Source organism: Priceomyces carsonii, assembly GCF_900007245.1.
Source record: "Priceomyces carsonii strain CBS4050 genome assembly, scaffold: Debaryomyces_carsonii_scaffold_3, whole genome shotgun sequence".
Lineage (NCBI taxonomy): Eukaryota > Fungi > Ascomycota > Pichiomycetes > Serinales > Debaryomycetaceae > Priceomyces > Priceomyces carsonii.
This window is the reverse complement of record NW_026946676.1, coordinates 413,183-428,670: the sequence shown is the minus strand read 5'-3', so window position 1 is coordinate 428,670 and position 15,488 is coordinate 413,183. Positions and strand designations below refer to the sequence as shown.

General features: G+C 35.8%; 9 protein-coding genes across 9 annotated transcripts; 6 read left to right on the top strand and 3 right to left on the bottom strand.

Annotated features, from left to right (window-relative positions):
* Window positions 1-294: 294 nt before the first annotated feature.
* PRCAT00002742001 (uncharacterized protein) lies at window positions 295-1,785 on the top strand (the record flags this gene model as incomplete). Its single annotated transcript, XM_062952622.1, has 1 exon — window positions 295-1,785. The coding sequence occupies one exon, from the start codon at window positions 295-297 to the stop codon at window positions 1,783-1,785; it is 1,491 nt and encodes a 496-aa protein (XP_062809506.1).
* Window positions 1,786-1,868: 83 nt separating this feature from the next.
* On the top strand, window positions 1,869-2,861 carry PRCAT00002741001 (uncharacterized protein; the record flags this gene model as incomplete). Its single annotated transcript, XM_062952620.1, has 1 exon — window positions 1,869-2,861. One exon carries the CDS (start codon window positions 1,869-1,871, stop codon window positions 2,859-2,861), a length of 993 nt encoding a protein of 330 aa, XP_062809505.1.
* Window positions 2,862-4,370: 1,509 nt separating this feature from the next.
* Window positions 4,371-5,429, bottom strand: PRCAT00002739001 (H(+)-transporting V0 sector ATPase subunit d; the record flags this gene model as incomplete). The annotated part of the gene is made up of 1 exon (XM_062952619.1): window positions 4,371-5,429. The coding sequence occupies one exon, from the start codon at window positions 5,427-5,429 to the stop codon at window positions 4,371-4,373; it is 1,059 nt and encodes a 352-aa protein (XP_062809504.1).
* Window positions 5,430-5,589: 160 nt separating this feature from the next.
* Window positions 5,590-6,891, top strand: PRCAT00002738001 (Golgi transport complex subunit; the record flags this gene model as incomplete). The annotated part of the gene is made up of 1 exon (XM_062952618.1): window positions 5,590-6,891. The coding sequence occupies one exon, from the start codon at window positions 5,590-5,592 to the stop codon at window positions 6,889-6,891; it is 1,302 nt and encodes a 433-aa protein (XP_062809503.1).
* A 60-nt stretch (window positions 6,892-6,951) lies between these two features.
* On the bottom strand, window positions 6,952-10,185 carry PRCAT00002737001 (translocase; the record flags this gene model as incomplete). Its single annotated transcript, XM_062952617.1, has 1 exon — window positions 6,952-10,185. One exon carries the CDS (start codon window positions 10,183-10,185, stop codon window positions 6,952-6,954), a length of 3,234 nt encoding a protein of 1,077 aa, XP_062809502.1.
* A 267-nt stretch (window positions 10,186-10,452) lies between these two features.
* SEC72 (Sec63 complex subunit) lies at window positions 10,453-11,058 on the bottom strand (the record flags this gene model as incomplete). The annotated part of the gene is made up of 1 exon (XM_062952616.1): window positions 10,453-11,058. The coding sequence occupies one exon, from the start codon at window positions 11,056-11,058 to the stop codon at window positions 10,453-10,455; it is 606 nt and encodes a 201-aa protein (XP_062809501.1).
* Window positions 11,059-11,411: 353 nt separating this feature from the next.
* On the top strand, window positions 11,412-12,851 carry PRCAT00002735001 (uncharacterized protein; the record flags this gene model as incomplete). Its single annotated transcript, XM_062952615.1, has 1 exon — window positions 11,412-12,851. The coding sequence occupies one exon, from the start codon at window positions 11,412-11,414 to the stop codon at window positions 12,849-12,851; it is 1,440 nt and encodes a 479-aa protein (XP_062809500.1).
* A 442-nt stretch (window positions 12,852-13,293) lies between these two features.
* Window positions 13,294-14,496, top strand: HIS5 (histidinol-phosphate transaminase; the record flags this gene model as incomplete). Its single annotated transcript, XM_062952614.1, has 1 exon — window positions 13,294-14,496. One exon carries the CDS (start codon window positions 13,294-13,296, stop codon window positions 14,494-14,496), a length of 1,203 nt encoding a protein of 400 aa, XP_062809499.1.
* A 221-nt stretch (window positions 14,497-14,717) lies between these two features.
* Window positions 14,718-15,452, top strand: PRCAT00002733001 (mitochondrial 37S ribosomal protein uS17m; the record flags this gene model as incomplete). Its single annotated transcript, XM_062952613.1, has 1 exon — window positions 14,718-15,452. The coding sequence occupies one exon, from the start codon at window positions 14,718-14,720 to the stop codon at window positions 15,450-15,452; it is 735 nt and encodes a 244-aa protein (XP_062809498.1).
* Between the last annotated feature and the right edge of the window lie 36 nt (window positions 15,453-15,488).

Sequence of the window (15,488 nt, the reverse complement as noted above, 5' to 3'; positions counted from 1 at the left end):
ATTTCATGTATCAGAGAGCCCCATTTTTGCAATTTCTCGTGCCTTTCCGGCACCTTGTCCTGATTTAAAGAAAGTAGAAAGTTAATGATAAACGCTTCTTCAATAGGCAGAAGCATATATATATTATAGCATAGAACTATAGACTTCAACTACGTTATTCTAAGTTTTTGGCGTAGGACCAGTACTTGTTTAATAGACATAAAAGGAACATCGGAAACTTGAAAAATTAGTTATTAATCATCATCATAAGATTGTAACCTCAAGTGATTTTCAGAGTCTCAGGCTTCAAATATTATGACTGGGCTAAATAATCCAGCCCCCAAGAAGTTGGGCACGTTATCATGCATGTCTCTCATAACAAACAAGATGATTGGCACAGGAATCTTTCTGATTCCTGCCACCATATTTCAATATACCAATGGAAGCGTGGGTTTATTATTACTTTTATTTCTAATGGGGACGGTGGTTATCATGTGTGGGCTCGTCATATACCTTGAATATGCATTGAACTTACCATTCAAGAACGGAGGCGAAAAGAATTACCTATTAAGAACTTACAGATACCCTAAGGGCTTAATTGGATGCGTATATGCTTTTCAAATCGTTCTACTTGGATTTAGCTCCGGGAATAGTTATGCTTTTGGTAAATACGTCTTGTTTGCAATTGACGCGGAAAATGAAGCTTTGGTGAAGTTGGTAGGTGTTGGTTGTATTACCTTTTGCATTTTGTTGCATATCAAATATCCAAATCACGGTACCTCATTATTTAACTTCTTGGGTATGTCTAAGATCTTAATTCTTATCATGATCATATTGGTGGGTATATTTGCTATTCCAAGTACAAACACTGATAACTTTCACGATATTTGGAGCTACGAAAATAATGAGAGTCCTAGTTTCTACTCAATATCAGTAGCAATGCTTGAAGTCATATATTCATTCAAAGGATGGGAAAATGCCAACTACGTTCTTAATGAAGTATCAGACCCGTATCATATCCTTACAATAGCTGCCCCTTTAGCGGTCATAATAACTTCGTTGCTCTATTTTTTGGTCGTTATAGCATATTTAATAGTTATTCCAAAAGACGAATTTTTAAGGTCAGGAGTGCTTGTCGCTGGGATATTCTTCAGTAAGGTATTTGGAGAGTCAATCGCATCCAGAATATTACCGTTGATCATATCAATGAGCAATTTAGGTAATGTGTTGGTAGTCTCATTTGCACATGGACACCTCAATAAAGAATTGGCTGACAATAACTATATTCCCTATTCAAAGTGGTTTCAGAACCTCAGAAACTCTTTACTCTTGCATTGGATTATCACAGTTATTGTATTGGTTGCGCCTCCATCCACAGAGATTTACGAATTCATTGTAAACCTTTACATTTATCCAGGAACTTGGATTAATGTTCTTCTTACTTTAGGTTTGATCTACTTGAAGGTAAACGAAGAGAAAGAAAACTGGGGAAACTATCACTATCTAGAAGTTGAAGGAGACCCTGACTCTGATGCTCCCTCTAACGATGATTTTTCGATTGGTCCCATTAGGCTGACCAGAAACAAACCGATAAGTGCACCTTATATATGCATTGCAATTTTCCTAGTTGCAAACATTTTCCTAGCAGTTTTCCCATTTATTCCACCTCCAGTGAAAGGATCACAAATACCTTACTGGTTATTTCCTACAATTGGATCTGCTGTTTTACTTTCAGGTGCCGGTTTCTATTACTCAAGAAAATGGTATTCTGAGAGAAACGGTAAAGAGGTAGTTTATATAGAATAGAAGCCGAGGCTCAAATATGTAATGACACTATAACTTTCATAACAAAAATCTAAATACTTAATATTTCCACAGATACCTATAAAATGACAGAAAAGACGAACCATTCGTCTCTAAAGCTTATTGAAGACAATTATAAGTTGTCTCTTAAGTTGTTTACAAATAAAAATTTTGAAAATTCATATTCTCTTATTAAAGATCTATATTCAAAGTCATTTGATGAACTCAACGGTGGATTAATTAATGAGAAACTCTTCGTAAAGATAGTTGACCTATACTTAGTCCAATTGGGGTTTGGCCTCAAAAACAGCGATATGCTTCCTGATAATGAAAAGCGAATTATACACCAAACACTTTCTGAAGATTTAATCATGAATGATTTAATAACCATATATAAGAGTAGGTCGAAAGTTCCTTACGAAATACTATACCACTTGTGTTTAGTGTATGTTCTTTATGCTTCTTTATTTGGCAAGGAAGATTGGCTTTTGTTTAAATTTGAAGAAATCTATGCTTCTATCCCTAGTGATGAACGGGGCAGATATCTGAAGAAGATCACAGAGCAGTACGTGTTTGAGGTGTTGCCTATTTCTGACAAGTTTGATTTAGCAAGAAATATTATTGAACAATCTACCAACTTTAGTGGTGAAATTGGGGAGTCAATCGAAAAGTTGAACAGAATTAAAGAGAATAAAGAAACAGAAGCACGAATGGCCAAAGAAAAAGAGAAAGAAAGGCTAGCCATGGAAAAGGCAAACAAAGAAAGGGAGCTCGAAAAATCAAAGGCAATGGAGAAGCAAAACAATCTTAAATATAAAAGCCTCAAGGAGATTCAGAACCAATATGCTAGCGAAGTCGCCCCAGAGAAGAGCATTACTAGTGATTCGAATCAATTGAAGTCTAAAGTCATATATTTGGCAAAACTCACAAAGCATTATCTTAAAGAAAACTCTTTGGTAATATTGATTGTCTTATTGTGTTTGTTTGGAGCTACAAAGTTTGCAAGGTTGAATAATATTGATGTCAAGTCTAGATTGAAAGAAACTATTCTGATGGCTTTCAAGATTAGTTACCTATAAAAATAATGGGACATCAATGCCTTGATTCGATTCATGCAAAGGTGGGGATGCAGATGATGTTGGAGAGTGATCTCTTGGACCTTCATTCATAGATTCGATTATTTCTACACTATTTTGCTCACGAAATGCCGAAAGAGAGAGCCTGTCTCTTGATTCAATATCAGCCCTCATATACTCATGGCTGTGCGCATCAAACATTTGGCTAATATCGACTGCATTTTGGTCCGTTAACTCTAAGATGTTGAAAGTGATTAATGCTCCTGAATAATTAGCGAGTCTTCTGTTTTTGCATAGAAGCTGAACAGATAACAATCCTCTTGTATCTTTTAATAATTTACATTTGCTAGAGATCTTAACAGATTTCAAGATTTTTGAAAAGTTCTCGAAGCTGTAGCATGATAGTACTGAACCTTTTGTAGGTCTCGTATGTTTTGTATCATAGATCTCTAGTTTCTCGAGTATTGTTTTCTCATTAGGGTATATCAATTTCAGAAATCCAATTGGGCCACACGATATGAAGCTCAACTGGTTAAAGTTTGAACTCCCACTGTATGCTTTGCTAGATTCATTATTGGACAGATTGGATTCATTAGATACATGCATGAACATTTCTTGAGTACTTATCTGTTGTAGATCTTGTAACAAATTAAAAAACACGTCGCTCTTCAACATCAATTCTACTTCTATGTCATCGTGATTGATTATCAAGCGCTCTTCAGCTTCGTCAATGTGATCGAAGGGATACTCTAAGTCTGAGTAGAAAGTTAAAAACTCAAGTTTCTCTGTCATTAAACCATCTTGGAACTCTATAGTCAAAGGGGAACCTTCCCCATTATAGGTAATATAGCAAGTGACATCATTATCAACAACATTCGGGTCCTTTGCCCTCTTTGATGAACCTGAGGAAGATACTGAAGCAAAAGCATCACAAACCAAAGTTATATCTATTCCTAATCTCACTTCCGTTTCTTGACTATTTGCAAAAAAGTTATATATTAGGAACAATGAAGGATCTATTGAAACTTGGAAGTTTGTAATATGATTATATTCGGTATAAAGAATGATCCCAGTAGGCTTAATTATTAGTAGTGCTTGAGAATTTATCGATGTAGCTGCTTGAAAGATATCCGTTAAATGAGTTATTTGATTCGTTGACGCCGTAAAAGCTGTCCCATTCAGATCATTTTCCGACAACTGTGATGCTACGAACAACAGTGTCATAATCTATGTTCACAGCAAGCCTTGAGATTTGGATTTGCCCCTAGAAGCATATACCTTGATTTCTGTGATGTATATCTTTTACGAGATTACTCACTAAAATAACGAGATATAGACAGAATAAAGCCTTATACTAATAATTAGGAAAGCGATGAATAATCTATATGAAAAATAGGGATTGAAATAATCTTACGGATAAATACTATTCTTAAAAGTGTATTATAGTTATAGGATAAAAATGTAAACAGTTGGAATACAAGTAGACACAGTTGGAACAGATACAATAAAAGATCAAAAAACGGAGATGTAGTTCTCGATTCTGCTCTTTTGATTTTGAGCAATACATTCAGCGATCCATGTGATGTTTCTTACTTCCTGCTCTTTAGAACGGAGCCAAGCCCAAACGGCAGACACGGTAAACTGCTGAGCAAAGGCATTTTTACAGTACTGCATTTCTAACAAGTAGAACCAGTCTTGTAAGTTCTTTGAGCCTGCCCCAGAATCGCTAGTATTTGTTTCGCTGAAAAAGTCCTTGTACTCGCCAATTGATTCCACGATCTGCTTTAATTGTTCAACATCATCGATTTGGGACAATTGATTATGATACACCTCAAGGCGCCCAGCAGAGGGAAACAAAGATAATCTATCTTCTGCAGTTAACTCTGGATTTATCAAGGAATTCAAAGAGATATTAATTACTCTCTTGTCTGCTTCAAATTTCAACAAATTAGTCATAATGTCCTTATCAGGATATGAGAGTTCAGTTTCAGCAAACTCGACGAATGATTCCAAATAATTTTTATACAACTTATTTCTGATAATTTCGATGTTTAAGTCATCCAACTCATCTACTGTTAAACAGTTCTTGAAAAAAGGGGCTAACGGAGTATCGATCAAAACCGTATTGTACAAACTCTCGATGTCTGTCGCAATAGATAGAGCTGGCAATGTATCGAACCAGCCTAACGGATTACACTTGGACAATATCTCTGATCTGTCCCTCTCATGTAATGTGCCTGTAATCATCAACGATACATTGTCAATCATATACCCGTAGCTAATGTAGTCTAAAAACTTGGTCAACTTTCCCGAAGATTGACTCTTCAAATACTGAAATTGTTGATACATCTTCCTACAAAGATAGCTTTGTATCACAGAAGTGGATAAGGGTCCATTGTAATTGGCCATGAAATTACCGTAATCTGTTGAGGACAACTGAAGCTTTAAATCATCCAAATTATCACATTGTGTCAAATTAACATACTGACTACCTCCCAATAGTCCGCTTTTATAACCTCTAACTACACCTTCAAGGTAGCCATAATCAATGTTGAAGTACAATCCTTCCATGATTAGCGACAGTCTTTTTGTGAATATCTGATGGTATTTATCTATTCGTTAATTAAATTCTCGCAATGAACGTATATCTATAGTATCACAAAAAATTTGGTGAAGAACACATAAAAAATCGATAAACACCAAATGAATAATATTTAAAGAAACCAAGGGCATGTCGGATATCTTATTGGATAGCTTAAAAAGAGATATAGCACCAGAACTAAAAGACTTTTTAAAGGATGATATAGAGGGTGAAAAGACAGCGAAAGCGTTCCTTAATGAGTTGTTGATCAACTATGATTTGTTATCTACCGAAAGCTACACTACGGTAAGCGAAACAAATTCCAAAGGGAAGACATTGATGGAAGAAATTGCAGAGCTAGACCAGCAACAGCGGTCCATTGATATAAAGTTGGCAGGAATTACCAACAATAACACAGACTTGATTATCGATATAAACGACGATTTAGCGAGTCTAAAGAAAGAATTACAAGAAACATATCGCAACTCAGTTGATTCGATGCTCAAGCTCTCAGATTTTGAGAGTCATTCCACCAAACTTGAGATATCAAGCAACGAAAAATCCCGACGTTCGATTCGTATTAATGCCTCGATATTATCAAACATGGACTCCGTGTTGGACTTATTGGAGTTGCCGACATTATGTAAATTGTGTATCTTGCAAGGAAATTATCAAGAGTCGCTAGAAATTTCCATGTTAGTGAAGACTTTAGTTATCAGGTTTCCGAAGGTGGCAGTCTTCCAAAAGATATCAAAGCAGATTCAGTTAGAATTGAAGTTAATGACAAAGGGTTTAGTCAGGCTATTGAATAAAAACTTGAGCCAGAAAAATATCTTAAAAATATTTCAAATTCTTAATAAACTTGATTTGAATAGTTTCTCGGAGGAAAGTGATGAATCCGAACAGGCGAAGCAAATTCAAAAAGATAAGTTCTTAAAGATAATATACTTGAATGCAAGGTTCAAATTCATCATGAATGAGTTAGCAAATTTGGAGCCTTTGATAAAATATAATAAACTCACTTATTTGAAGAGATTAATCGAAATTTACAGAGAGTATATTTTCAGCTCCTTATCAATTTACTATGCAATTTTCAATCCAGTTTCGAAGCTTCTCAACGAAAGAAGAGAAGGCGAAGACAGCATCTTAATAGGCCAATTCGTTAAAAGCTTAGTGTCTATTCTTTCTCAAAATTTGATCAAATTTTTACCGGAAATTCTCCATCCTGGGGACTCAGATGAAATAAACGGGGTAGACGAAATGGATGACGTTGATAGACAAGGGCAAAAAGACGGCTTAATTTTACAAATAATGTATCTATGTAATTCATTGGCCAAATTTAATGTGGATTTTGAGTGTGCTATAGTCCTGGAAATATATTACAAACATAAACTTATAAGTGAAGATGACTGGTTAAGGAATTTAGCAAAAGTCAAAAACTTTAAAAGCTAATCATCAATTCTGATGTCTATAAATAATTAAAGAAAATATAAATACATACACGAATTAGATTCATCGCAAGGTATTCAAGCCAAATAAGAAACCCAATTCTCTTTGTCCAAGCTTACTAACTGATTTCATACCATTTTCGTCGAGGGCATTGCTGACCAACTCCTTTTTTAAATTTTGTAACTCCATAATTCTGCTTTCAATGGTATTTTCCATCAAAATCCTATGAATGTGAACCTCTCTTTCTTGACCAATCCTGTGAGCCCTGTCCATAGCTTGCTCTTCCACGTAGGGGTTCCAAAAAGGATCCATCATTATAATATGGGATGCACATGTTAATGTGAGACCAACATTACCAGATCTTAAGGAAAGAAGTAAAACTTTTTTGTCCCCTTGATAAAATTCTTTAATGGTAGAATTCTTTTTTTCCACAGACATGCTACCGTCATACCTTAAGAAAGGAATGTTCTCCCTGTCTAGCACAATCTTAATCAAATCGAATAAAGTAGTAAATTGGGAAAAGATTATTATCTTTTCATTCGGAAACTTCTCAAAAACCTCATTAATAAGAGATAAGCATTTCTCAAACTTAGCTGACATAGGAAATGTGCCATTGTTATCTTTAATCAAGCCTTTTATAACGGAGTCAACTGATTTTTTAGAAAGTAAAGAGCTTTTTTGATCAAATTGAGTTGATAATTCCATGTCACTTAGTTTTTCAATTATTATTTTATGGTATATTTCATACTCTATCAAATCAGAGTCTCTGATCGGCTTTGCACATTGATTACACGATGCTGTTCTTGTATCATCTTGACCTTCGCTAATATCATTATCAGCAAAGAAATCATCAACACACTTGAAGCAAATCATATGACCACAAGTTGGGAAGATCATGACTGATTCATAAGATGTCACATTAAAACAATGAGGACAGGAGAATATTCCTGTACTGTCAGCATTATACAAAACTGAATTCACATTATCAATCACTTTTGGTTCTAAATTCCTGACTTTCTGAGATGATGACCTCCAGTTTTTGGAATTATATTCCGCGACATCTGCAGATTCAGATTTCAGTAGGCCTATTTCTACTAGGAAGCTATGTAGACATGCCTGTCTTAACCTCAATAGTAAAGCCAAGATGTTTGATGCTATGCCAGGGTTCTTGCCGCTTCTTTCGATTAATAGACTACGTGCCTTTTTTTGAATACCCGCCTCTAAAGATTGATAGTATTCTTTCTCTTCTTTTCGCATAGTGACATTGTCCTCCAATATATGCTTCTCTGGTAGTTGCAAAATTGGCTTACCATCGATCAAGGAATTTTTAGTTCTACGAAGCAACACAGCCCTTAGTAAAGCTCTTAGTTTCCTTAAACTCTTCTTCTTATCAAAATCATCATAAGAGTCGTTATTAGACTTCAACGGTAACGCAATATCAGCTCTAAATTTGACTTCGTCATCATACGGACGAATGTGCAAAAATCTAAGGAGGGGGTATAACTCATCAATATTATTCTGTATAGGCGTACCAGATAAACAGAGCCGATACTTTCCTTTCAAGCATGCAGATGCTTTCGAAGCAATAGCAAATTTATTTTTGATGTTTTGAGCCTCGTCAAGAATTATCCTATAGAAGTTGGCTTCTCTGGTGAAAAATGGCGACGTATAACTCTGACCTCCGGAAGAAAGTGATGGAAGTATGTTTCTACTTCGTGAGCTCGATTCCTTCAGAAGCTCTTCACGATAATGCTTCTTCCATTCAGAAGAAAGGGTACCATACGATGTCATGATAATGTCGTATCTCTCGAATTCTTTGAATGTCAGTAAATTCCTTTTCTCAGCGCCGTGGAATATACCAATCTTTATATTAGCAGACCTTTTTAGCTTTGACTCAATCTCAGCAACCCATTGTCTCATAAGAGATACAGGCGTAACGATTAGAGTCACAGTTTCATCTCCCTTTGGTTTATTAGCCATAATCAATGCAAGAGCCTGAATGGTCTTACCTAGACCCATATCATCTGCTAGAATTCCGCCCAATGCCTTGGAATTTTCCATCCTTAACAACCATGCGAGTCCCATCCTTTGATGTTTCATTAAATTTATTGATAAATCCGTGGGTGTCAACTCTAAACCATCTTTTAATTCTTCATCAGGTCGGATGTTGTCAAGTAAGTCTTGAATATGTTCGTCATCTGTATTATGAGAGTATACATTGGATGCGTACCCTCTAAATTGAGAAGATGGCACTTGGCTCTCATGGTTGCCATAACCTAAAGTGACACGTAGACTTCTTATACCATCATTTACCATGTTTAACCTTGACACAATTGTATCAAACTTTGATCTGGATTCACTGAATTTCCTCTTAGCAGCCGTTAACTGTGAAATCTTACCCTCTAGAATACTATTAATGCTACCCCACATCTCCATCAGAGTAGAATCTCCTCTAGATTGATATACCTTCGCTTGTTCTGTTAGTTTAAGCACAACATCTGAAATACTCTTCAAGGCATCCTTATACTTGGATTGTTCAGTTGAGGCAGGCAAATAACTTTCAACTAGACTTTGTTGTTCGCGCAAGTAGTTTTCTAACTTTTCTCTTCCTTGTTTCTCCTTAAGGTCATTTGCAGAAAATCCAGCATCTGAAACATGAGGAACAGGTGCGGGCTGATTGTACATATTATCAAAAGGGGATATCATGGGCTCAGGATAATTCAGTACCTCCACAGGTCTTCTCTCGAATGAGGATTGTTTAAACTTACCACTTTTATAAGCTTCTTCAGGGTTTAAGATAACAAGATCATCATCAGAGCGATTTCCAAGAACATAATTTTCTCTATCGCTGCTTAAATTTGTAGTAGTACCATTTTCATCATTGATACTGATATGTGATAAATCAAAATTCTTTTCAGGTTCTATATTGTTGGAGACGTCTTCCAGACGACCATAATTATCTCTGTTTATCATTTCATTATCATCGCTACTAATACTTATAACCTCAATAGGGGAATCGACTTCCATTGGAGATCCTTGTTCACTAAATACTCTCCCTTGTATATCATTCTGTAGTCGTAGTTGCAGATGCATCGGTTCTCTAGAAGGACTAGAAGGACGAAAAGGATTTGAACGCGCATTCAATGACTCTAATCGTCTTTTCTTCGATGATATGACAGGTATTTTGGATCCATTTGAAATATCTCGGTTCTTATCATTAATAATTTGTCGTTTCAACAGGTCTACTGCATCATCATTCTCATCTGACGATATATAAACGATATTATTATTGTTCATCTCTATTCACAAATATCTATCATCACATGTATCACTTATGTTATAGTTTTTGAGTCAATATTGTTAAAATGAAAAGATTAATAAGGCTTTGATTATCAGAATTTCTATATCATAATATATATCGCACTATTAATATTAGTGTCGAGAAATCTATATTTATTAGTTTTATCGAATTCCATACAAACTATAAGATAAGTGATAGTAATGGAAGTACTGGGAAGTTTCCAGACTGCCCTATTTTACAAAAGTAGACAATAAATCTCTATTTCAAAGATAGTCACCATTTTCTTCCAAAATCTTATCTAAGCAAATGACAAGTTCAGTTTCCAATCTCTTATTATTATCGTCAAAAGCCAAACCTCTTTGATAATCAGCTCTAGCTAACTCGTAATTGCCTAGGAAATAGTTTGCTACACCTCTTCTCAAGAAATTCTCTGGTGTACATATCATCATTCCTATAAGCATATCTGCGTCACCAAATGCCTTGATATATTCTTGAGTTTTGAGATACGCATCTGCTCTACTCATGAGAAATAAACTCAATTCTTGAAGTGTACCTTGAAACAGTTCGAATTTATTTCTCCTTGATATCATTTCAAGACCTATCGAAAACTGCTTTACAGAATCTTCGAATTTGCCTGCTTTGAAGGCCTGGACGCCACTTTCGTAGAGCTTTTTGATCATTCTAGATAAATCCTTATTAAATCCTTCCATTGATGGCACTGGTGGGACGTCTGATCCACATTTTATCAATTCTGAGGTTAAGGTATTCAACTGGTTAACTTCCAATTTGAGTTCAGGAACTTTTAAGTCGACTTCATCAGGTACTTCCAACTTCTTTGATTTAGGATCATAACTCAATGACACGTTCATATTGGCTCTAAATACGACAAAATGGGCTCTGCTCTAGTTATTATACTGAATATGATCTTATTTTGTCTCTATTATTTGTATAAGCGAAGAAAATTTAAAGATCGGACATTTTTAAAACGAGGGTATCACCGAGATAACTGAATTTCCGGCCCTTTCAACTAGAAAGCGTTACAGAAGTGACCTATTTGTGAACATATAGCATACCCACATGATCCAAAATTGGATGGTCCAGGATGCATTGTTGGTCTGCGATATTGGACTTGACACAATGCCGTTATTTTAGAAAGATTTGATACAATGTAATATAGCTGCAAAAATAAACCAAACTACAGCAGCAGCTCTTGATTAGATATATGACAGAGACATTCGACGATCAAGCTTCATTGGTAAGCATCTCAGTAGACTCAGGCTCAAATAATCCTGCTACTATAACGCCCTTAATTCACTACTTTAATTCTCTCTGTGGGAGTACAGGGAGTAACATAGCAAATATTAATGTACCTGGAATGGACCATGGTTCTACTCGAGAGAATATTATTCGCAGTAATATAAACGGTACTTCCGCAAGGGAACAGATTCAAGATAGTATCACGGTAAAAGAAAAGGCTAAAGGAGGTAATACTATGTCTAGAGAAAAGTGTGATGGCAATAAGTTCGATAGCCCTAAAGTTATTATTTCCGCCACAGAGGAACAGGAGAGCTTAATACAAGAATCTCCAAGTATAGCGAGCCATCTCAAGACTAAGCAGAGAAAAGTAGGTAACTTAAGTCTCAGAGATGAAAATGAAACTAGCGATCAATTATCGGGCGATATTGAAGGGAATTTAGGTAATCAAAGTATTGGTGGCCGTCATGTAAATGAATCATCGTTCGTTTTTGGCCAGAAGCTGATCAGATTAATCAAAGAAGTGTTTCACAGAAGGAATCCAGAAAAGCAAAAACCGAAATCAAAAGAACAAGAAACTGAAAGCCAACTCAAGCTAATCGCAAAAGATAAGCAACAAGAGCTTGGGTCCTCGCATCCCGATAATGTTGCTAAATCTCCAGTCGGACAAAAAGAATACCAGAAAGAAGAATCATCTATCTGGAAAGAAAAAGGTAGTTTCAAAGGGTCATCTTTCTCTCCCATGCTTCTAAAAAATAATCAAGGTGACCGCAATAATCCAAAATCAGAAGTTAATTCAATTATCAAGCCTTTCTCAGAAAGAATAGAGTCATTTGAATTCCATAAGGCGTCAAGAAATAATTTTGAAGTAATAAATAAGAAGGGCCCGAAAGGTCACAAATTACCGAATGTGAATACATTCAATCAGCCTAGTAGTGAAAGTACTGAATTAGAAAATAAGATATTTTCTCCGAAGACACATAGACCAAATTTGAGTGACGTTCCAACTATTGAAAGACTCGAAGACATGGAAGACAAGAAACGATCTTGTCGTAGCAGCTGGCACAATGCTCTTCATAATGAAAGAGATGTTTCTGGATATGGCGAGCAGCTTTCGATGAATGACTTACTTGATGAGCTGTTACACTCAAGTGAGAAAGCAACATTAGTATCCAGGTCGCATCTCAGTCTCTCAAGGTTCTTTCTGAACTCTCGGAAAGAGAAAAGAGCAGCTATCTCCATGAAAGGGTCTGCTCAGTATTCGCAATATCCCAATCGCGGATTTTCAGAGACGCTTAGTGCGGTGATAGTTAAAATCCAGAATAAATGTAAGCCTTACGTACATAAGCGTCAAAAGACGTCACCATCTGTCCTTATGCAAACTGGTCAACCTCAACCTCTATCCTAAATCTTGAACTCAATAAAGGAAAACTAATATAGGGAAGTTCTGAAAGGCTCAAGGAACACCAAAGTTGATCTCACCTGTATCTAGACTACTAAAGATGGTGCGCAATGGTTCATATTTGAGTGAAGATCAATCGAGAACCTTGGGACCACCTTTTTCTCGCTCAGTAACACGTAATGGCACCAATTGAAGAAAGAAAGTTTATTCCATCTTTTTTGAACACCTCAATAACACTTGTAGACCAATTTTAAGGTTTTTTGACTATGTTCTTTCTTCTGTTATTTATTTAAATAGTGATATGATAGTCCAATGCTACTTAATTAGACCTGTAGACATATATGCAGTCTCTATCTATATTTTCCTCGATACTCTCGAAGAGTCATAAATGAAAAATATCACTGATTTATATATATTGATTAAGAACTGAAATATCTTTCAAGGAAGAATGTTCAACTTGAAAGAACTTGTGAGGCCCAATATATTGACTCTTGAACCATATAGGTGTGCCAGAGATGATTTTAAAGTTGGAATTTTATTGGATGCAAACGAGAATACCTATGGACCTGCTTTGAGCTCGTTAACAGAAGATCAAAAATCGTTGGAGTTAAATAGATACCCTGACCCTCATCAAGTTGATCTCAAGAAACAGATTGTTCAATTTCGTAATTCTAATGCTTCCGAGTACTTAAACGATTACGATAAATTCAAACTAACCACCGATAACTTGTGCCTAGGGGTCGGTTCTGATGAGAGTATAGATATGCTCTTGAGGTGCATTTGCGTCCCTGGAAGAGATAAGATGTTAACATGCCCCCCTACCTACGGTATGTATTCCATCTGTGCAACTGTAAATGACGTTGGGATTAGCCAGGTGCCGTTAGTATATCCAAGCTTTCAAATTGATCGTGAAGCGATTATTGAGAAATTGTCCAACGACAATGCTATTAAAATACTCTACCTCACCTCTCCTGGAAACCCAACTGCAAAACTAATTAACCCGAAGGATGTCGTATTGTTACTTGAGAAGTTAAGCAAGATATGGAATGGTCTTGTTGTGGTTGATGAGGCATATATTGATTTCGCATCTCTAGATGAAAAGGGACGGAGCAAGTCGGTATGTACACTTGTCAACCAATACCAAAACTTGGTAGTTTTGCAAACATTGTCAAAATCTTTTGGATTAGCTGGCATAAGATTAGGAATAACGTATTGCTCGACTCAATTGTCTTTCCACTTAAATTCGATGAAATATCCTTACAATATTTCTTCGCTAACCTCAAGCATCGCCATAAAGGCTACTCATTCAAATGACGGTTTAAAGAAAATGAAAGAGTACGTTAATACTATTGTCGAGCAACGTCAAATTGTTCTTGAGAAATTACAAGAATTGAGAGGAATCGGTAGGAATATTGGAGGATTAGATGCAAACTTTTTGCTTTTAGAAGTATTAGATAAAAGTGGAACTCCATCTAATGATATTGCTTATCAATTGTATCAGAAGTTAGCAATTGAGAATCAGGTCGTCGTTAGATTTAGAGGTAAGGAGTTAAATTGCACAGGTGCTCTAAGAATTTCTATTGGTACGGCTGAAGAAAATGAACTTTTAGTACGCAAGTTTGAAAAATGTTTGAATGAAATACTTAGCTAGATGTATAGAGAACTTTATTTGTATTTTGAAAACATTAATAAAAAAACTTAACTCGACTATTTCCGTATGAAGCATGTTCGGAAGATTTGATTGAAATTTTTTAAAAAACAATCACGTGCCTGGAACTGTCTTCATAATTTTTCATTCACTTATTTTTAAGAAAAATATTGAGCTACGAGCAATACCGGTACGGAACATCCAAATAAAGAATATATTCAGCGATGGCTAGACAAAACTTTATTGGCCTTGTGGTATCACAAGGCAAAATGACCAAGACTGTGAAAGTTAGAGTCCAAACCAAGGCATATGATAATAGGGTACATAAGGAAATCATTAAGAGAAAAGATTACTTAGTTCATGATGAAGGAAATCTTTGTAAAGAAGGCGATATAGTTAGAATAGAGGCCATTCCAAAGATATCTGCTCGCAAGTATTTTGCTATTGCAGAAATCAAGGTTAACAAGGGTCAACAGTTTGCATTGTATGAAACATTGGCGAAAGAAAAGGTGTCTAACGAAGAACAAAAAAAGGTCGAAGAATTCATAGAAAAGAGAAATGATTTCGAAAAAGTGATAAACAAAGTAGAAGATTTGAGGAAGTTAGACCAGATAACCAGGTCTTTACTGGCTGATCCTTCTGCCGACAGACAATTCCTCTTGAATGAAATTAACTCAATCAAGGAAAAGTATGGTATCAAATCATGGCCCTCTACTGAACCAGTATTGAAATTGGAAATAAACGAATCTGCAAAGGATTTATCAAATCTTGAAAATAGGATAGCTAATATCAAGCCCATATTAGAAAGGCTCATGAGTGATGAGTTCACTTCTTTCAGAGAAGATGTCCTATCAAAGATGTCAAAGACTCCAGTTCAGGAGCTTAAACCGCATACTCAAAAGAATATATTGAGGAAATTTGTTCTTAATCCAAAGAACGAATGCCCTGTCGCTTTATAATGTAGTCGTCAGTGGCTTAGAACTTAGAGAGACCGA